We start from the raw sequence: 27661 nt of genomic DNA, 5'->3' as shown, positions 1-27661 counted from the left end.
GTTAAGAAGGGAAAAGTTATCAGGCGCCGTAGTCACTTCAATTGTAGGACCACGAAGACTTCGAGCAGGCATTATTGTGGTGACGTCACAGAAGGAGCTTGTGGTAAGTAGGAAGTGAATTATATGATGAGAAATATGTTTTTCGAATTTATGTTTATTTGCTACAAAATGACGAACTGTGTTGTAAATGAAGGAGTTTGGTGTAAAGCACAAGGAAATCAATTTTCAGATGTTTTTAAGTTCCGGTTGATTAAAAAAAAAAGAAAAGAAACACTGGTTTCTGTTGTCGGAAAACGATTCAGTAGTACTTGCAGATTCTGTTTAATAATTTAATTACGTGTATTTTATGAAGAATAATACGGTTTCTTAACAGTTTAACTGTGACAGGCAGTTCATTTTTAACGTTAGCTGTAATAAATATTTTTCAGGATTTTAACGCTTTATATATTAGAATATTTTTTATTGTAGTGTATATGCCCGTGTATTTTTGTGTGCAAAGAGATACAGTAAAACAAAAATTGTCATCAATTTCACTGTTTAACGCTTTTAATACTAATGTTTCGGTTGCGTGTCAGTTTTCCCTTTTTCCTTCATATACACCAGGCTCGGGCGGGCTTCATAGAGAATTTTTATAAACCCAATCTGGCGGTTGCTTTGATTGTGTGACGGAGGTCCTTGCCGCATTCACCTCCCTGTTTTTCCTATTGTGTGTGCCCGGCAGGTAAGAGTGCTGATAGCCAAGGACAGGGCTGGGACCTCCAGAACGCCTGCAGTAAAAACAAGGATAGCACACTGGCAGCAAGAGACGTTCATTGAATGGCTGTTTGAGAAAGTAGGGGTAGGAAGGGAGCAGCACACCCTTTCTATATGCAGTACGTCCAACAAGGACATTAGAAACTTGCTGCGTTCCTCAGGACAGTGAGATAGAAGTAATGAAAGCTAGAGAGTTTGTCGGACTAAAATAAAATGTTTGGCATTGCATTGCACCTTTAAAGACCTCGAAAATATCTGGTCTACAGGACATCCCATACCTACTTGAGGGAATTTTAGGCTGCTCTAGTAAAAATAGGACAGTCTTCAACTCGTGACATGATTCCATGTCATAGTATGGATTGATTATTTACTTTTTCTTTGTTACTTATTCACTAATATTCTTACCTAATCTTAATTGTTTTTTCTTTTCTTGTAACTTTTCTCTTTGAGAACTTGTAAAGCATTTTGAGCTACATTCATTGTATGAATATATGCTCTAGAAATTAATGTTGTCATCGTGGTCCCATGATTTGCCTGGCTGGAAGCATCCCAAGGCAGTCACACATTTGAGTTTTGAGGTGATCGCACATTTGAGTTTTGCTGTTGGACCGAGAGCTGTGACCAAGTCTTGCTGAATGTTTGATTCTTTTCTCAGTGCATTTCTGTAGAGAAAAGCCAAGCAAAATGACACCTTTTATTGGCTAACTAAAAAGATTACAATATGCAAGCTTTCAAGGCAACTCAGGCCCCTTCTTCAGGCAAGATCACACATTTGTTCTACGTAAACAAGGATTAGCTCACACACGTAATCAGTGTCCATGCGTGGAATTCATTCAGTCATGGCTTCGCCGTTCATGAATGAGCGACCAATTGATATTGGTGCGCAAATTATAAGATGAGAATTTCATATAGAGAGGGGTTTGCGCGATCGGCAAGATCCTGTATTGCTTCTGGAGGAAATTCTTTTCGAAAGATACCGCTTTAGCCGAGGGGGAATATTGTACCTCAAAGATTTATTAGCACCTTATATTCGAAGTCAAACTAGGCGAAGTCGGGCTCTCACAACCACACAGACAGTATACATTGCTTTGAGGTTTTTTACAAGCTTTTTTATATACTGTAGGCGATGCGGAAAATCTAACTAAAAGTGCAGTTTGCCAGGCAATTCGTAAAGTCTGTTTGGTTCTGAAATATTTCCTTCGGGTTTTCATAGTGTTTCCTGGACACCTGCGTGTGCAGACAGTAAAAGAGGTGTTTCATGCCGTTGCAGGTAGGTAATACACAGGCTAAAACACCCACAGTTCCATGACGAATCTCAATCAGCCTAACATTCTCATTACCCAGGATTTCCAAACGTGATTGGGGCACATGGGACTGATCAGAGTGGAGTTTGATCAAACATTATTTGGAAAATGTACCTCTCCTCCTGATGAATAATCAGACACTGTGTCTTCATCAAATATTTGACCTTTGTCAATATCTCATTGGTCAGACACAGGTTCAAGGGATATGACATTCCCTGCAACTGACCCAACAAAAAAGACTATAAAAAAGGGCTATATGGAACATACCTATGGCACACATGGAGGACAAATATATGCAATGAGCATCCTTTACCTGAAATGAAGTGACCACTGCATCCTGCCACTGGTTCTGAGGAGGAGCTTCCCCCTGGAATGCCCTCAGAAACAGGTTGATGGGCATTTTGCTGGAGAGCCAACTCTTCTGCAGGGGTTAGGTCTGGACCGCGTGGACCTCCAGCTGTTTTTTGCTCGTCTGCCTTCTTATTAGCTTTAAAATTTATGTTTTTTTATATTATACTTGATTATTTATGTCAACAATTCTTTAAATAGTTATATACCAATATTTACCAGTTTGAAGTATATTCTTGTACTTCACTTTAACCTGTTCCCATGTTCTCCTTGTGCTTATGTTTGATCTGGAATTATGACATATCATCCTCTTTAATAAAATCCCTTTGTGCGTCCAGGTGTCCGTGTGTGTGTGTGTCTTCTGGTGAAGTGCATATGCGCGGGGCACGGTGCGATGCGCGATATTACTGTCAGAGAAAGTTAGAGGCGTTTTACAGAAATACAAACCAGTACTACTGCGAGAGGAAATTAAAGGTACACAATACAGTGACGCATATTACAGCCACATACAAGCCAGTATTACTGTCAGAGGAGATTAAAGGCATATTACTGACGCTCACGCCTGTATTACCGCCAGAGAAAATTAAAGGTATATTACGGACGTACAAGACAGTATTACTGTCACAGAAAATTAAAGACACACAATACACGTCGGCAGCCCACGAAGAATGGTCAGCTCAGCAAGTAAACATCAACAAAAGAAAGGCTGAAAGAAAGAAAAATACGACCAACAAAAAGAATGAGGTCAAAGTCCCTTGCCATTTAATATAGACTGTTCCTACTAATGTTTATGCACTACTGTTCTAGCGCCCGTTATTGTAACGGGCTAAATGACTAGTTAAATAATAATTAATCTGACACATAGGAAATGAAATGCTGCATTCAGTAAGTACAATGCACACTACTTAGCGTTTAATTTGTCGGCCACTTTTTGCCAGCCGTCTTTTCTGGTCTGGACTGCTTTTGCAGTGTTACCCCTTGTGCATATTAAATCTTGAAATTCTTCATGTCCTTCGAATAAAAGGTCTTGCGCCGCGTGTGTGAAAAAAAAAAAAATGCGCCCGTTCTTTTGTCATTTTGTTACAGCCTATCAAAGACTTGCTGATCATGTTTTCTAGACTCAATATATATGGGCTTTTCAATCAGCGCGGGCGCGCGCATTCATCTCGGATGATTAGATCCAGCTAGACTAATCTAATACACGGCTGCGTTTGAAAAACCGACCTATCCTGGATTAGTGTCACCAGCATTAATTTATCCAAGATGAGGCATCTGATCTCGGATGATTTAAACGACGTACGGAATATACCCCCCAGGAGTTTATGTATATAGTCATTGTCAAGGGAATATGTGAGAGCAAAGTCAGAGTAAAATATTTCAGAAAACGCACTGAAAGAGTCTTGTGGAATTTGCTGGTTTTACGTAAATGTGGTTAGAGCCCGAAAATTGACATATTAATACCCAGAATATCACAATTGCCTTATAAAAGGTATACTAAACTTGATATTAGCAAACACAGTAAAAAAAAAAAAAAAAGAACTTCATTGAAGACGAGTTAAGTTTTATAACTACCTCAATGATTTCATAGAAATGTTTAGCTTTTTGAGAACTGTTTGGAAATTCGATGGATTCTGCAATTAAAGAGTTACTCTTCATCCAAGCTAATGAGGAAATCGTTCAACCAATTTGTTACCTGGTGTGGCTGTGCGCTATCCGCCTTATCGACACTTTTTTTTTTTTCCTACTAGTGATAGGTAGCAGTGCACTCGTGTGACAGTAAACATCAGTAAGCCTGGGCTTTACATGACTTTGGAGGACACTGAAAATGCAACATCTTCTGACCCTGCTGCTTCGTATTTGTCTCTGGTGTTTTTGAGAGTGCCATCCATAGTAATGTTTATGTCTGAAATGCTTCATTCTGATTTTTAGTGCAGTGTATAAACCAGACAAACACAGTACACTCAACCATTATTGCAAATTATTTTCTTTTACAAAGAACCATATGTGTAAGCACTATACACCTGAGATATAGTAGTAGTATTGTCATGTAACAGACTGAACCAGAGTGGGCACAAGTAAATCCCATTCAGTTTGTGTGATTGCCAGCCTTCTGAAATTCCAGGTTCTATGTGTTTAAAAAAGAAAAAAGGTTTTTGTTCACAGCTGAAACACTAGTAAAATGTAAAATTAAGTTATATTGAATTACCATGTCTTTACACCACAAACATCATAGTTAGAAGATCTCCTCTCTGGTGTACTGCCAGTGATGAGCTGCAAATCTGCAGTCTCTGGCTCAGAAGTGAGCGCTTTTCAGCATGAGCTAAAAGTAGAGTTCCCTCCATCAGCTGCGTACAGCCTAGCTCTGAACACTGTGAGTGCTGCACTTTCCTGCTGATGACAGCTGGTCGCTCTCGGTGTCAGCCTACACCTTTATTTTTTTGCATGGCATGAACACCTCAATCCACCCATCCACAATGCAAATCCCTTCCGCATCACCAATTGAATAGCTGTGGACACAAATCACCTTGGTTGCATCACACCAAGGCTATCTCTTGAAATTTTTAAGGTACATTAGTATTTTCCGGAAAAGCTAATTGTATTTATTTATACTTGTTTGATTTAGTAATACATAATATTTGCATTTGAAGATACATATTTTAAAAATTTGGTGTATTTGTAATTTTGTAAATATTTTTTGTTAATGCTGTTATTTTAAAATGCTCTTTTTCCTTTTTATAGAGTCTAGCAGACACTTGAACCTATCAACATGTTTCATGCTGTTTCCTCCAATGCTGGGATCGGAGGAGGTGGGGGCAGCGGAGGAGGTCTGTACTTTTCTTTCTTTCTTTGGGCATTGTTTTCATTTTTGTCCTACAAATTAATTTGAAACTTTCTGTAACAGAGTAAAAAGAAATAGTGCAGTGCATTTTATAAATAAAATAAAATCTTTTTAAGCAGCAGAAATTCTAATTTTTTTATTTTCCTTTTCAGTAAATAAACCAGAATTGTATGAGGTAAGTGTATTTGACTAAATTAACAGCCTTGAAAACTATTTTGTAGAGTTAAATTGTTCTCTTTCTTTCTTTTTTCTTCTCTGCTTCTCCTAGTGAGGGTCATATTAATTTGGTTTTATGTTTAACTTATTCATTTTTGCTTTATTTATTCACTATCAGTTTTATGACCATAGATTTCTTTGAATCATTGAACTGAAATAAGTCTTGTTTTTTTTTGAGTGTAAACTGTTGCACATTGAGGATGTTCAATTTGAAATAAGAACTTTACAGAATTACAACAAACAAAAATGAAGTGTTTTAGCTATTCTTGCTGTTTCTCACTCTTAAACGTACCACATAAAGCTGGCTGTGGGAGAAACACCTTGAGTGTTAGTCAGTGCCTGTTATTATCAAATTCAGTCCCGTGCCTTATTAATAGGCATGACAAAGAAGGTGCTGACAAGAAATGATGGGTTTTAAACTAGAATGAGGAATTATTTGATGTTAATAGAATTCAGAGGAAGAATTCTGATTCCTCTTTTCAGCGTTCTTTTCAAATTATTACCTCAGTATAATTTTGGTTGCTGGTTTTAATTTATGTTTTTTTTTTGGCATTGGCCTGTGTTGTGAATTGGGCTATCCTACACATACCTCCAAATTCTTATACAAGTGCATCCAACTGTTTCACATCAGAAGGTGACAAACAGTTTGTAATTTTATGTATATAAATTAAATCACCTACTTTGTGCTCCCTTTTATTGATGTCAGTTTCTCAAGATGCTAATTGTTTTATTAAGGATACAAGAGCATACTGCTAGCCTGCTGAGTAAACTCCGGATGCTCCCATTCTTCATGAATAATGGAGTACATGCACTCCTTTAACAAAAGATGAAATAATGTGCCATATTATGATCTAATGGTTTTGTAGGAATTTCAAATTCTGAATAATGTGACCCCTTGTAGCAATTTAACAGGTTCATCTTTGACTCTGTAACTCTGAATTAGATTGAGCAAGTTTAAAAGTAGTTTGATATTTATTTGATAATTAATATTCCTTTCAAAGTTAACACTATTTAATAAATTCATTATTAAACACTTTTGGTTTTGAAAACAGAATTAGATCTAATTTTGCCTCCTTTTCTGTACTTTTGTCTTGTTGAGGGTCACATAAATGATTGTGCAGACCATTATTGCCTTTCCTCCCAACAAAAATGTACATCTCTTATTGGGGAATTTCATAATTTTCTCAACCCAGCTATGAGATAAAGAGTAACTCTTCAGTATGTGTTTCACTATTTGAAATGTTAACACTTCTCTCATTTAGAGGGCTGTCATTTCCTTCTATTTTCCTTGTATCCTGTTACAGCTGCCTTCTTACATTTAAATTAATTATACAAAGAAATATGAGACACAGAATTTTCAAACACTGCCATTTTGCCTCTTGTTAAGGAGATAACATATTCTTATGTAACTGAATAAAGTCATGCTAGCTGAATTGTTTTAGATTAAAATGAGACCTATCACTAGTTGTTCAAACATCAATATTGTGCACAAAAATATTTTTATTTTAGGTCAAATGCCACTCTTTACAACTTATAACCTATACAACTTATACAAATTAACCTATAATTTAGGTTAATTGCTGTAGAGAAAGACATCCTGAGTCATTGTAATGCAAATTTAGATAACATGCTTTCAACTAAGATTCCATAATTAGGCATGCTTTTTGTATTGTAGCACAAATCTGGTTTGTCTCAAGCTGAATATAAAGTAGTATTCAATAAATAGTAAAACATGTTAATCAAATGTGTAAATTATGTATAATAGCAGAGTTCATTTTAGCTAAAGTAAGCAGCTGACCCAGCTCTTGTAAGCAGATACCTGATTTTCATTACCACTTGTCAAATGTATTATCTTGACTGCATGTTCCTTCCTTGATGTTCAAATGATTTTTGAAATGATTGTCAAATAACAACAAAACAATAATTTTGTTTTTTCATAATAATACAGGAAGTGAAGTTATACAAAAATGCAAGGGAACGTGAGAAGTAAGTGACATAAACAAATAACATTTCTGAAAATTATTTTACTCCAGAACTGAGCTGTAATACGACTGGTTTGATTTTTATTTTATTTTCAACTCCTCAAAACTTTATTTATTTTAGACACATTTGTTACCTTTCAGTAGCGAACAACACAGAAGTAGCACATTAGTTAGTGCTGCTGCCCCACAGATCCAGTATTCTAGCATCAAACTCTGAGTCCAGTTGTCTGTGTTTGCACATTCTCACCATGTTTATGTGGGGTTTCCACTCACATTTCAAAAAGCCTTTTCCAGGCTTTCCAGGACTGTTTCCTGCTTTGTGCCTAATCCTTCCAGGATAGGCTCTAGTCCCCATGACTCTGATTTAGATTAAGTGGGTTTGAAGATCTTCTCAATAGACTCCCCGTTTCTCAATATAATACTAGCACCCTTCACAATTCTGAATGCTTCCAGGGAAAAAGTTCTTTGATTGAATGTGTAACCAGTTATTCACTGCTTATCTTACCTCATCATCACTTGCAAATCGACAGCTGCATAGTGTATGCTTGAGGTGGCCCAGCAAAAGAAAATTGGAAGGTCATGAATATAGACTGGCTTTTCAAGAAGCTCCCATTTCATTTATTGCTGAGTTTTGTTTTCATTGGTAGCCACACACATTTTCTTTCAACAAAAGAACACCTTTTAGCAAGGTGAAACATTGTACTCAAATTGAAAGCATAAACAAGTGTGTCCTTTGGCATCTTTTAATTACGAAAATTGGAGAACTTTTCTGGTTCTTCTTTGGTGCAAATGGATAAATCCATTCAGCTATGTTCATAAATCGGCAGCAGCTTGTACACTGACAGCAAGGTCAACAGCAGCTGGCTACTAAACCACCAATGCTGGAAAAAAACAGCAAGCTACTGCACAAAAATAGCTTGAAAACTTTAGGTATTAAGACCCTTGAAAGCTGTGGAAGATTATTTGTGCCAAGATATAACATAATCAAGTGACTTAACTGCATTGCAATGCAAACATATGTAGGTGGTGCATTTAAGTTTGCCACCATTTTATCATGTCATTCTTAAAAACTTATCAACCTAATGATTGATTGCTTTTCACTATGGCACACAATTTTTGTGTTAGTTTAAAATGAACTACAAAAGCGTATTGAATTTTAAGTCCTGTCCATATATATATCCTCCATGTGTCAAGACCACACATTAATCATACCAGAACTGAAAGTAATCAAATGACCAATCAGCAAGGAGCGTCAACAGTTGAGGTAGGAAGTGTTCCAATCATGAATGTGCTCACCCAGCACTAAAGATGGCAAACAAAGTTGGTAAGGCAGGGGATCTGCCATCCCATTGAACAGGTGGAGGCTGGTGATGTAAATGACAATTTTAATCTCTTCCATGTTGATTGGTGCTGGAAAGGGCCATTGTAAATAGCAGAAGTATTTTCAACTGCTGCAGTAACATCCTTAGAATGCGTTTAAGAGCTAATGTTCCAAAGAGCTGCAGCATATGATTATGTACCTTTCGATCAATTAGGGCATCCATACACCAATATTCCACTAAGTATGGTTTGTATATGCCTGCAGATGGGGATTACATTACTGAATATTCCTAAACCTCATGATACATCATCCATGACTATCAGAAGAAGAATGGAACAATATGAAAAGAAACACTTCTTGCCCCACTTTTTGCTTGTGATTGTCCATATGATTACATTCAGTTTCAGCAAGATTAATGCATGGTTTTGAATCAAAATGCAGTACACTTAGAGAAGCCATTAAGTGTAATGTGATATGTTTGCTTTGCTTTTAGTTATGACACATGATCTTTGCTATGCTTTTGTATTGCATTACAGATAACAGCAACAGTGAACAGTACCTTCCCCCTTTTTATTATGTTATTCAGATATTGTGTATGCCTGAAAAGTGAATGACACAACCTCAATATACCCCTATTTCCACCTCTGTAATCAGAAATACTGGTGATTTCTTTATCTGCATCTGCAGCTGTAATTTTATTCATTCATTTTCTTCTGGATGTTTACATTTAAAATGTCTTTTTCTGCAACTCATAACGATTCTTTTTTATATATCTAAGTGAATGCAATCAAAATGTATGTGTCAATTATCACAAAAAGTATATACAGTCATATGAAAAAGTTTGGGAACCCCTCTCAGCCTGCATAATAATTGACTCTACTTTCAACAAAAAAGATAACAGTGGTATGTCTTTCATTTCCTAGGAACATCTGAGTACTGGGGTGTTTTCCAAACAAAGATTTTTAGTGAAGCAGTATTTAGTTGTATGAAATTAAATCAAATGTGAAAGACTGGCTGTGCAAAAATTTGGGTACCCTTGTAATTTTGCTGATTTGAATGCATGTAACTGTTCAATGCTGATTACTTGCAACACCAAATTGGTTGGATTAGCTTGTTAAGCCTTGAACTTCATAGACAGGTGTGTCCAATCATGAGAAAAGATATTTAAGGTGGTCAACTGCAAGTTGTGCTTCCCTTTGACTCTCCTCTGAAGAGTGACAGCATGGGATTCTCAAAGCAACTATCAAAAGATCTGAAAACAGATTGTTCAGTATCATGGTTTAGGGGAAGGCTACAAAAAGCCTACAAAGGCTACAAAAAGAGATTTAAACTGTCAGTTTCAACTGTAAGGAATATAATCAGGAAATGGAAGGTCACAGGCACAGTTGCTGTTAAATCCACGTCTGGCAGGCCAAGAAAAATACAGGAGCGGCATATGCGCAGGATTGTGAGAATGGTTACAGACATCCCACAGATCACCTCCAAAGACATGCAAGAACATCTTTCTGCAGATGGTGTATGTGTACATCATTCTACAATTCAGCACAATTTGCACAAAGAACATCTGTATGGCAAGGTGATGAGAAAGAAGCCCTTTCTGCACTCACACCACAAACAGAGTCTGCAAAAGCTCATTTAGACAAGCCAGATTCATTTTGGAACAAAGTGCTTTGGACCGATGAGACAAAAATTGAGCTATTTGGTCATAACAAAAAGCGCTTTGCATGGCGGAAGAACATCGCATTCCAAGTAAAACACCTGCTACCTACTGTCAAATTTGGTGGAGGTTCCATCATGCTGTGTGGCTAGTTCAAGGACTGGGGCCCTTGTTAAAGTCGAGGGTCAGATGAATTCAACCCAGTATCAACGAATTCTTCAGGATAATGTTCAAGCATCAGTCACAAAGTTGAAGTTACTTAGGGGTTGGATATTCCAACAAGACAATGACCCAAAACACAGTTCGAAATCTACAAAGGCATTCATACAGAGGGAGAAGTACAATGTTCTGGAATGGCCGTCACAGTCCCTTGACTTGAATATCACCGAAAATCTATGGGATGATTTGAAGCAGGTTGTCCATGCTCATCAGTCATCAAATTGAACTGAACTGGATAGATCTTGTATGGAAGAATGGTCAAAAATACCTCCATCCAGAATCCAGACACTCATCAAAGGCTATAGGAGGCGTCTAGAGGCTGTTATATTTGCAAAAGGAGGCTCAACTGAGTATTGATGTAATAGCCCTGTTGGGGTGCCCAAATTTATGTACTTGTCTAATTTTGTTATGATGCATATTGCATATTTTCTGTTAATCCAATAACCTTAATGTCACTGCTGAAATACTACTGTTTCCATAAGGCATGTCATATATTAAGAGGAAGTTGCTACTTTGAAAGCTCAGCCAATGATAAACAAAAATCCAAAGAATTAAGAGGGGTTCCCAAAGTTTTTCATATGACTGTATTTGTATAAACAATGTATAAGTGACATACTAAGTTTTGATTATATTTGCTGCTTAACCTGTTAATTAGCTCTACTAATCAGTAACCACCCTTCATCCACCATCCTACACATACAGAAAAAAAGCAAAGGGAAAGGAGCTCTCCTTTAGGTCAGTTCAAGTAGAATACATGATTTGTTTGAGGCAGTAAATTGCCTTGGTATAAAAGACTTCTTGGTGCCCGTGATGACATTCCTCTGTTGCAGCTGCCCAGTTACACCATTGAGGATTGAACCAGGGTCTCTGAATTCTTTTCAAAATGGTTTCACATAGTATACAGATTAGTATGCACCGACATATTATGAATGATTGCAAGTGCTGATTGCAGACATGTTAATGTGAGTTGGAAATAAATTAAATAAATGAAAGGGAAGTTCAAGATATCACTTTGAAGTGGAACTGATAATCTTATTAACATGCTGTAGCACGCTGTCTGCTCAGAGAGGGAGACATGTGATGAGCTAGAGTCACAAGGGAGAGAAAGGGATGGGCGACCTAAAGTTGTTCTAGTTTAAAACATTTTTTGTATGACAATGTTCTGTTACCATACATGCATTTAGTATATATTTTAACTTAAATTAATGAATTTAATTTAATGTTTGTCATGCATTAAGAATTAAAAGGATATGTTTCTGTTTACAGGCCAGTCAATGAGAGCATCTTTATTTAAGATTAATCAGAAATATATACAGTTAGGTCCATAAATATTTGGACAGAGACAACTTTTTTCTAATTTTGGTTCTGTACATTACCACAATGAATTTTAAATGAAACAACTCAGATGCAGTTGAAGTGCAGACTTTCAGCTTTAATTCAGTGGAGTGAACAAAACGATTGCATAAAAATGTGAGGCAACTAAAGCATTTTTTTAACACAATCCCTTCATTTTAGGGGCTCAAAAGTAATTGGACAATTGACTCAAAGGCTATTTCATGGGCAGGTGTTTAGCATTAAATATAGCAGTCAAGAAAAATAGTAGTTTAATACAATATTTTTGTTTTCAGTTAATGATTTTATTCCAGCAATAAACACTACCCAGGAATATGTGTTCTTGTACTGACTGCAAGGCTGCATCTGTTAATGTTGATGAATTTGTTTTTTTAGTGTTCGTGAGTTGCTCAGGTCAGGGTAGAATTTAATCTTCTAATGGATTTCAGCATTCTGCCAGCTCTTTAAACAACTAGGCTTTATAGAGTTTTTTTTGCTGATGGCACTGGAAGACATTATTTTATGTAATATTTCTTGTATCAGCAAACTAGTGTTGTGTTAGGTTTAAATTCCAGAATAAGAACAGAAATTATCTTGTATGAGTATGGATTATGAAGCTTGTGCAAATTTAAACGTCAGTGTATTAACACAATAACTAGCACACACAATGAAGTTAGTCTTTTTTTGCAAAGAGAAGAGAAATTGTTTTTCCTGTCTTCTCAGGAATCCTTTACCTAGTGAGAGGCTTTTAGAGCACACTTGAAGTTGTATTTATTGACCACTTGCCTTTATTACCAGCTCATCAAGCTCTTTAGTTTTAACAGAGTTTAAATTTAGGAGGATGCATGATAAATATGTTCAAATTTATGAGGTGAATCATTATAGTGCATTGTAGCTGTTATTTTAAAATGACGTCTTTAACAAGAACATGGCACAGATGGAACTGAGGTAAAATTTTGCAAACATGTTAGAAGGTTTTATTTCACACAGGACTATACAGTAGATGTGTTGAATAAATTACCAAGTGGGGCGGTAGACAGTACAAGTTGGGGACCTCTAAAACTCGACTTGAGTTAAGTGAATATTGATTGACAAGCTGTGTTGGACTAAATGGCCTATTCTGTTTAAAATAGCTTCTGTTTTTTAGGTCAGACAAGTTGTATTGGCAAAATGAATTGAGGCATTTTAGATATTCTCCGCAGAGAGGCTAAGTCACCACAGGAATCCCTTTCCTGATTGAAAGATTCTGATTCTTCATGTGTTTCAACATGAGCTACCACTGAACATATATTTTTCTGTAACTTTCAGAAGTAATGGGTTTACTTTTTTGTAACCTAATTAACTATTAAAATGGTTATATGCATAGGATTATGTGAATTACCAGTATTCTTTATAGAATTGGTCGGTAATCTTAGAAGTAACACTATGCACATTCTTCTTTTAAGGTATGACAATATGGCTGAACTGTTTGCAGTAGTAAAAACTCTCCAAGCCCTAGAAAAGGCGTATATCAAGGACTGTGTTACCCCAAATGAGTGAGTACTCTAATTGCACTAAATGTCATTTGCCTGATCTATCTGTACTATGCTTTATAATGACCTCAAGTACCTTGGGTGAGCCATATTGCTTCCAATAGTATTTTTGCACCAGAATGATAAACCAAGAAAATTGACCCAAACAATAGTTATGTACTAAATACCACAAGTTCAAGGATGTGGAAACAAGTTTGGTAATATACTGTATAATTCGTAATTACTAACTAATTTTGCATTAAAAAACATTTATTTACGATCTTTTCACATATGAGTAGATTTTTTTGTATAACGACAAGTAAATAGTTCTTTTCACTTGGTGGTGTCACACCTTGATCACAGTTTAGATTAGGAAAGTGCTGAGGGTCACAACATCAATCAATCATGAAGAAATTAACCTGCCAGCAAATTGATTTCTTGAGACAGTAATGTTTGTTGATCTCTCTTGCATGTTGTCAGTAGTAGCATTCCTCCTGATACATTTTTCTACTATTATGCATATTTAGTGGAAAAAAAATCTACTTTTCCAAAATGTAAAAATATATTAACTTATAGAATACCTGTATACAGCTCTGAATGGTGCAGTCAAAGTTTTATATTTGTCACCTATTTATTGCATCAAGGAACTGGTTATGCACTTTTGCTGCATCAAAGACCCTCTACACCCGGTCACTATTCAGGAAGTGGAAGTTTAGGTGGTATATTGCTACAAGTACTTGGTGGTCCACATCAATGACAGGCTGTAATAGTCTCATAACAAAGAAGAACTACAAAAGTAAGGGCAGTGTAAGACTCTTTCTTTTTTTCCCTTGGAAAACTGTGGGTAGTGACATCTTTAACATATTCTGCAACTGTCTGTTGGCCAGTATAGTTTTCTGTGCTGTAATGTGTGCTGGGCCGGTAACATCACTTCAAGAAAATCCCTCCGAATCAACAAGCTAATTAAAAAGGGCAGGCTCAGTTATGGGATGAACTCTGGACCCCCGGGAGATGGTAGAAAGAGGGAGAGAGTTAAAAACAAAACTGAGTGCTGTTACGAACAATGCTGCACATCCTCTCTCTGACACGCCAACATTAAGGACTTTCAACAAATTTAGCAAAAATATGTCAGGAAACACTACTGGGGCTCCTATATACCTACAGCAATACACTTGTGTAGTGCTTCACTGTGGCTTTCTTTTCAGAGATTCAAGTGTGTGTGTGTGTGTGTGTGTGTTCAGAGAACAATGTGTTTTTATTTATTCACTGAACTTCTGTAAAAGGCCACAGTTTCCCCTGAGGACAAACAAAGTTCTGTGTATGTGTGTGTGTGTATATATATATATATAATATATATACTAGCCATGTGCGCACAACTACGTTGCGTGTGTTAAAGTTGTCTGTGAAGGGCTCCCTGTTTCAACGTGGCTCTTCGTCACACAGCATTATGATTTTTATAAGGGAAACAAAATTACAAAACAAAACCCTTGGACATTGATTTGATAGGAACGGCCTACTCGGAATCACTGTCCGAATAGTAATTATGTGGTGGTGGAGGAGCATTTCTGCTTCTCTCCGTTCACAGTCCGTCTCGTTTTCACGACGCTGTCGTTTCATCTCACGATCTCTTCTCAACCTTTCTTCAATCTCGCAGGTTGCTTTGTGGCAATCCAAAGAGTAAGGAAGAACCAATGTTTCTTTCTTGAACTCCAAACGCCGACTGATGGAAAATCACAGAAGTGTGTCCGACTTATATACTCTGACTGCCGACTCCAAGAAGTGGGTGAACATTCGATTTGGACGAAGCTCTGCCAATGACGGTGGATAGAAACAGAAAAAACCACAGTCTCAACAACGAAGCAGGTGTCGACGCCAGATCTAAACACAAAGAGTGGTATCGACAGTGTTTGTAAAGAAAAGTAACAACCAAGGCAGCATCAGGGGAACATGAATTTGCGGACAAACAAAGATCAAGATCCAAATGAAGATTATATATAAAGATTAGTTAATTTAAAGCACAACAATTTGTTTAGTTTGAATGTCTGTGTTTTGAGGTGTGACTGGAGTACTACAGTCTTCAGTACTATAAGCCTGGAGGAGATTCTTAATGCAATGCCTATGTTTTAGCTGTCTCTCTACTGCCATCTAGTGCTTCTTCTTCTCATTCATTCACGGACAAACAAAGATCAAGATCCAAATGAAGATTATATATAGATATATATTCTTGATCCTGAATCCAAAGGGAAAGACCAATTCCTGTTTAAAAACCTGACTGAATAATCATTACATTTATCTAGCACTGTTTCTAAATATTTGTATTCATGTCCAAAAAGAGTGTGTCAGGATCTCGGGTGCAGTAAATAATATGTTACTATAGAAAAGACTATATAAAAAAGGTGAATTTAGACATTAAATATAAAGACACTGAGACAATTTATTATTTCCCCCTCAGATATACTGGTGCCTGCTCCAGACTACTGGTTCAATACAAGGCTGCTTTCAAGCAAGTACAGGGTTCTGATGTGGGTACCATTGATGATTTCTGTAGGAAGTACAGGGTAAGTTTAAACAACTGTTACTGCATGCATGCATATGCTAAATTTAAGTATAACAATTCAAATCTGTCAAGTTTCACATTAAAAATATATTGTTAGCTTCGTCCTCAGTTACTTGCATTACTCTTTGGCATTACACAAATTGGTACCAGTTACACCTAAATGAACATTGAACCGGTATGCGCATCTTATTTTTTTTTTGTATATTTGTGTAAGGGCTGGATGCCTCATTACACTAAATCACTTCATGCTTTTTAACTTGTCTTTGGTTTCCACCATCTGTATGACACAATAAGAGAACTCACTTAATGGATATCCCTCAAGCATAATCTCCAGCACGCAAATTAATGTATAACCAAAATTTCTAAAGTGGACTGGTGGAAATGGAAAGGATCACTTTCAACATGGGAGTTTCTAGGCACCACAAAAGTCAGGCAGTGCTTGTCACACTTGCTACTTTATAACAGGCAGACGTGTATGTCTGTGTTGTTATGGAATAATCATATTCAGTGATAGTTTATGCCTTTTACGGAGGTTAAAGCAAACTAGGGGAAAACATTTTCCTTCACGCCAGTGCACACCTTATAGTTTGTCAAGGTGAGTTTTCCTGTCATCAGTGGTGTTTTAGAAAATTACTGTTGTCACAAACTCGACACAGAGTCATGGAAAGGTTTGGGGCAGCCACCTGTGTAATTGGTTTCCTGGCTGCAAAAGTCGTTTTTTAAATGAATACAGCACTGATGTGCACACAACTGAGTCCAAGACAAGACTGAGGGAATAGGGAAAAGATGCAGGTTTTTAAAGGGGAAGACAGGAAGTGAGATCATAGGGATCGGGCTCATGGTCTTCAGCCATTGGTTCGAGCCCGGACGTGACATCACAGGGGCCGGAGCCAGCAAGGTCTTCTTCCATAGGCTCGGTCCCGGAAGTGACGTCAAGAGAGCCAGGTGGGATCTCCTGTGAATGGTCTACAGGAAAGGAAGAAAAAGAGTCAGTGCACTCTGCCACATCCTGGCATGCCTCGGAACTGCCATTACACAAGCCCTTTAGCTGCCTCCCATACGCACATGTGTGACACTGTTTTCATGTTATTCTGGTTCTAAACCTTTGTGTTTCTTGATTTTGGCTGCAGTGTCTTGTAGGATAGGGCACTGTTCTGCCTGCTATACCTGATTAGTTGCCTGCATTGGGTTTCTGTATTTTATCATAAGAGAGCATATATGGTTAAAAGAGGATATGTAGCACTCACATAAAGGTATCTGGCCCAAAATATTAATATATGGTCATCTAAGTAGGTGACAGACTTGAGCTTTATTACCATTTATTCATGTTTCCTGGCCTGCGATGATCTCTGGATTTGTAATCTATCTCCCCTTGTCTCCTGGGGTTTCTTTCCACATGTCAATTCAGATTAAAAAAAAAATCAAAAGTAATGTTAGTGTATTTCATTAGTTAGCACTGGATTTCTGGTAAATGTGCCTTATTTTCATTGTAAGCGCACATTCAAGTGACAGAAAGACAAATGTGGACATTGCTTTAACATAGTAGCTTTTACATGCAGTGTGGTGCACTTGTTAAGGCTTTGGACTTCAAACCCTGAGGCTGTGGGTTCAAATCCCACCAGTGACACTGTGTGACCCTGAGCAAGTCATTTCACCTGCGTGTGCTGCAATTGGAGAAACAAATGAAATGGAACCAATTTTACCTCAATTGTTGTACATCGCTTTGGATAAAAGTGTCAGTCAAATAAATAAATGTAAATGTACACATAACTGCTTTTATTATTATCTTTTATCATTACTATTATTATATATATATATATATTTTTTTTATTTTTTACCCCAAAGCTCGATTGCCCATTGGCAATGGAAAGAATTAAAGAAGATCGTCCAATTACTATCAAAGATGACAAAGGCAATCTCAACCGCTGCATTGCTGACACTGTTTCAGTAAGTCAATATGTGGTGGTTCATCATTGTTGTAAAAATGCATAATGTAAAATAATTCTTTTTATATTTAACTATGTTTTTATTGTATTTGGGAAGAACTACAAACACTAAATGAATCATTAAAGGCTATAGTACTTTTTATTAGTTTGATAAATAACATTACAATGAGTGAGTCACAGCTTAATTAAACATACACTCAGTACTACAATCCAAATATTTATGATTCATATTAAATCAATGTAAGCATCGCCCCCACCTTCCCAATTCCCGTTTGGAAAGATGTTTGAACAGAGAGCCTATATGTAAAGCAGTATTAATAAATTCTTGCTTGATTCTGGAAAAGCTTTGGATTGTCTGACAATTTAGGTAAAATAAGACATCCCTTGTCCATTTGCTTATGAAGAATGGTTTAAGATTTTTCCATTTAAGATAAGATGATCATCAAGCAATATAGTTTAAGATAGCACAACCGATTTTTAGTGGCATAATGTTGTTCCATGTGGTGTTACTCTGAATAGGTCTGTTCCAATTTATAAGTCAGTTTTTTGTTATTAAAAACTTTTTTTTTTCCTCTTTAACTGTGGCTAGGGCTAATAAATTAGAATATAAAAATGTCAGTCAGTTGGGTAAATGGTTTCCAAGAACACAAATCGTTAAAATTGTTATTTTTTTTTATTTTTTTTTTTATTATGTTTGCATGGTTACATACATTTTGTTTTTGATCACATTGCTTTTATTATAGACTCATTTTTAGTATGCTGTTTACCTTTTTTTTTTTAAGCTCTTCATTACAGTAATGGATAAACTGCGATTAGAGATAAGAGCCATGGATGAGGTAAGTTATTATAAGTTTTCTGGAAAATATTTCAGTTGTGTGTTTTCGTTAAAGGATTGTTCAGGTGTGATTGTTCTGTAATTTATGTGCAACTTTTTCTTTATAATATCAAATGTTACATTTTTTTTTCTTCTTCTGTAGATCCAACCAGATTTGAGGGAGTTAATGGAGACAATGAACAGGATGAGCAACATGCCTGTTGATTTTGAAGCAAAAGAGAAAATCAGCTTGTGGTAAGTTGAATGATGGAGGAGGAACACGTTCTTGACTTCAAATTAGTACATTTTTACTCTTGATATATGTGTGTGTGTTTTTTTTTTTTTATGGAAAAAAGTCACTAGACTGCAGCTCCTAACATTCTACCATTGCTGTCTAACACAATTTAATGAATATTTCGGCCTTATAGTATTCCATTCAGCACTCTCACTGTTTCATAATACATTTCCAGTTCTTCTGTGATACAATTTGTGATTTTCCCATCCTTTATTGAACACTAGTATGTGATACCTTTAGTCTCTGCATTTACATGCACACACAGAACCAGTATGAGGTGACTAAACTGGTTCCTTAAAAATGTCCTTTTACATGCACAGGTACATTTGTGGAATTTTTCTATGGGAAAAATGTTCCAATGCCATAAACTGCAAAAAAGAGTTCAACATTATTATCTGCCATAATGAAGCCTTTGATAATTTTCTTGTGTTTTATAAATACATTTAATCCTTCACGTGCTGTGAAGTAAATAACATCCAACCCCCTTTACATCCCCAACCTTAACCACTGATGATAACCTGATTGCATTGTTTCAACATATCTATAGTAAATAGCTGGATTAAAACTAAACTGACACATTATTATTATGTTTCTGTTACGGGATTGCAAGCAGCACAATCTTTTCTACTTGGCTGTGCGATTGATCCTGCAAAGGAGCGGCGTACTGGTACGCATGCTTCTTGCCTTAGACCCAATTTTGCTGGTATAATAATAATGTGGGTATTTTTTACTTTAATAAAACAAAAAAGAAGTATTGTGCTCTTTAAAAAGTAAGTAGACTGTGTAACGCATGTTACCCCCAACACTGCTCCTAAGATTGTGCTTCTGAGCTTAGCACTTTATGTTCAGCTCATCAACAAAAAATCAGTGGCTTTTAAAATATTGAGACAGATTATTTCAGACAGGAGAAGGAATAATGTGATCGGCCAAGCATTTGCTTCAGGAAATTGATCTTGTGGACGCTTCTACCTGTAGCTGCTGAAAGCATGTGCAAAGCTAATACATGAACAAGTGAACAGAATGCAACACACGTGCACAAAGTACAGAATCCTTAACTGTGACCCAGTTAAGGGTTGACATCGGCAGATAACTGGGTTACTTGCAGAGAACTCTACGCATGCTAACCTTGTTTTATCAGAGACCAATACCAGGCTTCTGTGAGTAACTGGTTTAGGGCTGCAACAATCGATTACTTAAATAATCAAGTATTCGACCTATTTTTTCCATCAAGTAATCGGATAAGAAATACTTTTGCTTTAAAGAGCGACTATAAATATACAAAAGAGAAAATAAGGCATCTCTCTTAAAATTAAAAGCTAATTGATTTCCTTTTCAGAAAAACCAACATTTTTATTCCTTAAATTGCATACAATTCAGTTATTTGTCAAAACTAAACCTTTTTAGTGCATTTAAGTGCCATATTACAGTCTAAGTTTTAAAGAAAAAAATGTCTGAAACACAAAAACAAATAAATACAAAAGAAATTTGGACATGGGCACCAATAGGCTTTGCTCCCTGGGAACCAAGTTACCGAACTATTCTATAACATTTCAGTAATTATTTACCACTCTGATGCTCTTTCTGATCATAAAATAGGTGTTTACGATAGCAATTGATGAGAAGAATTCATAATTAATTGCAGAATTATGGTATTTAAGGGTTCCTCTTTCTCTTGCACAGTTTGACTCAAAAACTAATTAGCACATCGTCATCTCATAACAGGCTTAAGTTTCGTGTTTGGTATTTCTCCATCCAGCCATTTTAGCTCTAGACTGTCCTCAAAAAACTGTGACACACAGACACACGCACCCATCATCGAGATATCGATGTTTTCGTATCAGGGGACCCTAAAACGTCAAGATCCATCGAAAACTGAAGATTGAAATTTTTGAAGAATCCAAAGTTTTCACAAATAGACGATAGGTTATGGTGGGGGAGAGTGCAAAGCAATAAAATATCAATTTTATAAGTATCTTAAAAAGGTATACATACAGCCTAAATTAAGGCATAAATCAGTAATAATAATAAGATAATAATAAGAAATAATAATAATGTCGCTTTCCAAAAAATTCTGCTTTCTGAAATTCAGACAAAGCAATAGTTTCACACACGAATCAACATAAAATGTCTGTAGCTGCCTGCTGTGGCTGCTGACACCACGTTTGCCATCTCAGACGCAGGGGTAGCACAACAGCCGGCAGGAATGCGCAACGGGCCAGCTGCCTGGCCGGTGATGACAATCGCAATGCGCCACAATCTAGTTTGTTCCTCCTGTCATCGTGTTTGTCCTCCTAGGCGAACATTCAGCTACACAAACGTGTTCAGCACCACGATCAGCTGGGGACAGATCAGCCAATGCCAGTACCTCACTTTCATTTTCAACCTCGATCTCCAGATCACTTGCATTAAAACTGGAGTCCGATTCCGTGATAATACACAAAAAACACTGTCCACAGACTATTTTGCTCTGTGCCTTCGCTTTGTTCTCTCATCAGATGTCGATACCATTTTAAAGGCTGTTTCCTCTATGCTACTCATGCACGCGCAAGGAATTAAGGTCAAATCAGCAAAGCTAACTTTCCTTCTAGCAAAGAGAGTCCAATGGAAATGTAACGGAGAGTTTTGTGGCCCTATACAAGCGGATTACCGTCCTCTACCCCTGAATTTCAACAAAAGTCGACATCCACCCTGACAGAGTTAAGGTAGTAATACATAATATCAAACTGTGAAAAAAATTATTATCCATAGTTAAATTATACAGATCCAACATTGTAATTACCATTGCTATTCATGTTAATTGTACATTCAAAAACATTGCACTTGTGAAGCCATATGGAACCTTAGGCAAGTGATGGGATGCTACTCCACTAGCGCACCAGTATACACTTCATGCTTCACTTCTTTCTGTAAATAATTGAGGGCTGATGGAAATCGTGTGTGAATGTAAATACAATTCCCTCTAAAAAAATTTTGGACAGTGAAAGTGATAGTTTTTTCTGTATATACAAGCAAGTTGGATTTGAGATGAAAAAATAAATATGAATCAAACGTACAAGATGTCTTCTATAAATGGGCATTTCTGTGTTTTGTTTTTTTTTGTTTTTTTTTAACAGTTTTATGGTACTATGAATTTTTGTAAATTTTCTTGCAAATTTGCAGGTGAGCATATTGAGACAAGTTAACACACACAAAGTAAAGGATTTAGGAGTTTTTTTTGTTTTTTTCTGTCCACCCTGGCCATCGGACCTTACTCCTTTTCTATGTTAACTAATGATGTCTTATTTTAATTTTGTATTTTGTCTGTTATTTTTCTTTTCTTCATTATGTAAAGCACTTTGAGCTACTTTTTGTATGAAAATGTGCTATATAAATAAATGTTGTTGTTGTTGTAAACTGCCATTCTTGTTTTCCAGGCAATGTGAGGAAACATTTTGAAAGGGAAGTAAAATAATAGGTGGTATTATAAAAACTGGAGTATCTAATGCAGTTCTTTCACCAAGCTATAAAAAAAAAATTAGTGGCGCTAGAAGCTGTGCAAAAAAGACAAGAAGCAGGTGCATCTCTGAACACAATAAGTTGTCCTCCACTGAAAGACAAAGATAATTCAATTTCTTTAGAATTGAATGACATTCTTTCTGGCCAGTCCGTGGTATATGTAATGAATAGTGATGCATAAACTGCACTTCCTTTACTTTACCTTGATTTTTGGCAAAAATGCAGAAATGTTTGGGAATTTTGTCAAAGTTAGTGAAATGCATTGACGTCAGTGAGGATGGAGAAACTGAAGTAGTTTTAGTGGATTATAAGGGTACAGTGGTTTGTTAGGGTCCATGAGGGGTATGGATGCATCTGCCAGCTATACTAGTCCTGTTATAGTTGCCAAAAATGTGACCTGAGCTGTGAGGCAGCCGTGCTAACCACCACACCACTGTGCCTCCATGAGATAAAATTATACTCCTTATTGCTGTCTGTGACTGCCGGGCTCCTATCAGTACAGCTACCTAACACCCACAGAGCCTGTGATGCAGGGGATCAGCGTTACATATCTGGAGGACTGTCCCTGTTGTTTTCCATGAAGCTGTTAGTCAGCTAATGTTTTCTAAATGTACAAAAGTAATCATCATCTCACAGCACCAAGTGTCAAATACCTAGCTGACAAACAGGATCTGAAATGTCTTGCTAGAAATGAAGTTTTAAAGAGTTATTGTAAGTAGAAGAAGGCTGAATAATCTTGGTTTTTACTGGAACTTGTGGCACTGATATTATGAAGTTTGGATTGTCATTTTATAAAGTATTGAATAAGTATTATGAGAAACATGTGGGATATTCATTTGTATACTTTAATCATTTATATTTGTTGCACAAAAATTCCCATCCCCTTTGTTATTGTACTTTGTAGAAATCCTCTTTCAATGATAGTAGTATGTAAAAACTATATGCACCATTATATTACAGAATTAAAGCCTGTGTTTTGATTTCTTTACATATGAGGTGGCACTTTACCTCACTGCTTAACATTAATGTCTCCTGAGCCAATGACTGGTTGTGTTGCTGTGTGTGCTGTGTTTTCATTAGAACCACCTGAATGAGAACAGGCCATTGAGCCCAACAAAGCTCGCCAATCCAATCCATTTAGTTCTTCTAAAAAAACATCAAGTCAAGTTTTGAAAGTCCCTAAAGTCTTACTAACTGCCACACTACTTGCGGACTTACTCCAAGTGTTCTTACTCTCTGGTTCTTTGTGTAAAGAAAAACTTCCTAACATTTGTGTAAAATTTACCCTCAAGTTTCCAACTGTGTCCCCGTGTTCTTGATGAACTCATTTTAATGTTACAATCTCGATCCACTGGACTAATTCCCTTCATAATTTTAAACACTTCAGTCAGATCTCCTCTTGATTTTCTTTTGCTTAAACTGTAAAGGCTCAGCTCTTTTAATCTTTCCTCATAACTCATCCCCTGTAGCCCTGAATCAGCCTAGTCGCTCTTCTCTGGACTTTTTCTAGCAGTGCTATGTCCTTTTTGTAGCCTGGAGACCAAACGGCACGCAGTACACCAGATGAGGCCTCACCAGTGTGTAATAAAGCTTCACCATAACCTCCTATGACTTGTACTCCACACATCAAGGCGCTATATAACCTGACATTCTGTTTGCCTTCTTAATGGCTTCTGAACACTGCCTGATAATTGATAATCTCGAGTCCACTATGAATTCCTAAGTGCTTCAAATAAAGTGTACTTTGGATTTTCAGACCTCCCATTGTGTGTTCAGATGTAATATTTTTACATGTGTAATACTTTACATTTATTTACATTAAATCCCATGTGTATCCCAACAGTGTGTTCTTTAGGTGAAAGCCATTTCTGAGCTAGGCACACATTAACATTGTAAAGTTCTGATTTTACTACACTTCATTCTTCATTAGGTTATGTTAAGGTTTTATAGTAGAACATATCATAAAGTGAGGCTGAAGAAAATTAAATAAAGTGTAACCCCTTCACTAAAAAAACCCTCATCCAGTCCCGTAATAGCTATAAAAATGAGTGTTGTTGTTGTTGCTTGCAGCTGCAATTTGAGTAAAGCAACAAGAAATGACTAACAGATCCTGTACGCTCTGTCATTTTAGGTTGGCGACACTCAGTGGGATGTCTGCTGCTGATGAGTTAGATGATTCCCAGGTCCGACAGATGTTGTTCGATTTGGAATCTGCATACAACGCTTTTAACCGATTCCTGCACTCTTCTTAGATAACATCTTCGGAGTGTCCTGGAGTCGATGTCAAGATGTTTGCCTGCACCTTTGGATTTTGTTTTAAAGTTTGCAGGATTCAGTACCATTTATACATTTTTCAATTAGTTAATCCCTCAGTTTTTATTCAGAGATTTATAACTGTAAAGACATTGTAAAATGTAATTACAGTATTAATATTTTAAGAAAGGGTTTATTGGTGTAGCATTAACATAAAGTAAGTAATCTGATAAACACAACTGCGTCAGCCTTTTTCCTGTAAAACCTTAGTGTTTAAATTGTTGGCCACCAGGATGCGCTGTGCAGTAACCTTTACTTTAAAATAAAATGTGTGCAGGAATACCTTTAGATGATCAGCATTGTAATCACAGTCTAAAAGCCAATCAAAGACATATTTTTATTATTTTCTGTAACTCTTATATTGCTAATATCATTTTGGTTTCTTGTATATTAAATAGAATTAATATGGCAGGCATAACACCCAACAGTTGACAGTAATGTCAACGGATCAGTCTGCTGGTAGAATTATAGTTTGATAGCTGCTATTAATACATTTTTACCACATATTTCAAATATATTTTCTCATATTACTATACATTCAAGTGTAATTTGGACGTCTGGTTTCAGAAGAAGGATGGCTGTTTATGAGAGTGAAACTAAGTGACTCTGTGATAGACTTTTGTATTTTTTCTAACTTTCAGGGATTTGCACTTGGGTGTCAGAAATATTTTATATTGTTCAAATATCTGGAAAGTTTAAAGATAACAATATTTCTCCCATGAATGCTGTGCACTCAGCATTTTGTTGTGAGATTTGTGTAAAATGTAACTTGTTTACTATAAGAATTGAGTTATAAATCCTTACACAAGTGTGCCATCAGATACAAAGTCCCTAATCAATAGCTTTGAAATTCAGTAATTGATTTAATTGTATTTATTTATAGGAAGGGTCTCTGAAACATTGTAAATAAAAAGTATTGAATTAAAATTGAAAATCTATGCCTTGCTTTTGTAATTTCTTTAAAGCAAATACTAACCGATATACCCAAATTATGAACTACAGAAGCTAATGGAACAATTGGAAAGAAAGAGAAAAGTGAAATTCACGTCTACCCCATAGGTCCAATCCCAACAAAATTTTGCACACACGTATGTCACTTTGTCAGGAAGAGACAGTAGACTACCAGAATTTGGGGGTCAGTTTTACAGCACACTCTGTTGGCTCATGGTGACAGTTCTGTATTCAGTATTCCACAAGGATGAGGACGGGGCGATGTGATCATTTGTTTTGGCTGGTAATGTTTTTTGATAAACATTACCAGTTGTTCCAAGGTGAACAGCAATAGATGAACTTAGTGCAGGCCACAAAGCATCACACCTTTGGAGGCCCTGACTACAAACATGTTTCTAGTTATCTGGTAATGCATCTGCTGGGTTGTTGCTGGCTGTAGGTGATGGCAAGACACCAGTGCTCCCCAAGAGGTCCAGGCCTTTAATGACCTCTTGGGCACGGCCATCAGCAGTGTGTCTGTCTGCGGAGAGAGTGTTGTCCTCGTCGAGAGGTTTACTTACCTTGGCAGTGACATTCATGTCTCTGGTGACTCTTCCTATGAAGTCAGTAGATGGACTGGGAGAACATGGAGGGTCATGAGGTCGCTGGAAAGGGGTGTGTGGTGCTTCCAATATCTATGCAAAAGGACGAAGGTCTAAGTAATCCTGGTGCTTCCTGTCTTGCTATATGGTTGCGAGACATGGACGCTATCCAGTGACCTGAGACGAAGATTGGACTCCTTTGGTACTGTGTCTATCCGGAAATTCCTTGGGTATTGTTGGTTTGACTTTGTGTTGCTCATGGAGTCCTGAATGAGGCAAATGACCTACATTATGAGGAAGCATTAGTTACGGCACTACAGCCATGTGGCGCGTTTCCCTGAGGGTGATCCGGCTTGTAAGATCCTCATTGTTGTGGACCTGAGTGGCTGGACCAGGCCAAGGGGTCGCCCACTTAACACCTGGCTGCGGCAGATAGAGGGTCATTTCAGGAGGGTGGGAATGGACTTCACGTCTGCCTGGGGGGTTGCAAACCGGGATCTCTAGTTGTTTCTTCGTGTAGTGGGTGCAGCAACGCACTGTACCAATGCATGCTCCCCAACTTGACTTGACTTGTAGTTATTCCACACTGCTCATTAGAACATTGCATAAAGGGATCATTTTCCTGCAGATCCTCTAATGTGGTCTACCTCACTGTCTGTATGCAATATCCCGACACTGCACTCTGTGTGGGAGAAACTGGACAAACACTCCGCCAAAGAATGAAATTACACAGGTTCCGCATCAAGCATGGCAACAGAGATGTTCCTGTAGCAGCTCACTTCAATAGCCATGGACACTTTGAGAGGGACTTTAAAGTCACAGGGCTTACAGGCAACACATCAAGAGAGAAAAGAAATGGAAGTTAAACTTGTGCTAAAATGTAACACATTACACATTAAATAGAGATAAGAGTTTTATGGCCAGATATGAGGATTGTTTGCATCTGTCGGACTGACACAGACAACCTGACTACAGACCCACATTGTAATGAAAAACTCATCAAAAACTTCAAAAGACTTTGTTGGACAGTTATCTTATCCAAAGATCTTGACCATACATTGTTCTCCTCTCTTGCTAAAGGAATCTTACCCTGAAGAGTTTTTACATTTAAGGTGTCTCACTTACTATAAAGGTTTTCCAATGTTGTTATTTGTCCTTGTGTCCATATAAACACAGGGAACTCCAGTTTCTGTATCACATCTCGCCTGAAGAAGGGGCCTGAGTTGC

The 27661-nt window shown here is 37.0% G+C and overlaps 1 protein-coding gene across 1 annotated transcript; it reads left to right on the top strand.

Moving 5' to 3' along the window:
- The first annotated feature begins 42 nt into the window (after nt 1-42).
- Nucleotides 43-25840, top strand: vps28 (VPS28 subunit of ESCRT-I). The gene is made up of 10 exons (XM_028818009.2): nt 43-103; nt 5145-5230; nt 5397-5419; nt 7409-7446; nt 13417-13506; nt 15935-16040; nt 17885-17986; nt 18768-18821; nt 18963-19054; nt 24721-25840. Exons 2-10 carry the CDS (start codon nt 5173-5175, stop codon nt 24839-24841), a joined length of 684 nt encoding a protein of 227 aa, XP_028673842.1. The 5' UTR covers nt 43-103; nt 5145-5172; the 3' UTR covers nt 24842-25840.
- The last annotated feature ends 1821 nt before the right edge of the window (nt 25841-27661 follow it).

This window comes from Erpetoichthys calabaricus, chromosome 13 (genome assembly GCF_900747795.2).
Source record: "Erpetoichthys calabaricus chromosome 13, fErpCal1.3, whole genome shotgun sequence".
Lineage (NCBI taxonomy): Eukaryota > Metazoa > Chordata > Cladistia > Polypteriformes > Polypteridae > Erpetoichthys > Erpetoichthys calabaricus.
Note: the sequence above shows the minus strand (reverse complement) of the source record. Positions and strands in the feature narration are given on the sequence as shown.

Coding starts and splice junctions, on each gene's coding strand:
- vps28 (XM_028818009.2), top strand. CDS start 5,173: ATGTTTCATGCTGTTTCCTCCAATGCTGGGATCGGAGGAGGTGGGGGC. Junction 5,231..5,396: donor AGGTGGGGGCAGCGGAGGAG/GTCTGTACTTTT, acceptor TTTCCTTTTCAG/TAAATAAACCAGAATTGTAT. Junction 18,822..18,962: donor AGATAAGAGCCATGGATGAG/GTAAGTTATTAT, acceptor CTTCTTCTGTAG/ATCCAACCAGATTTGAGGGA.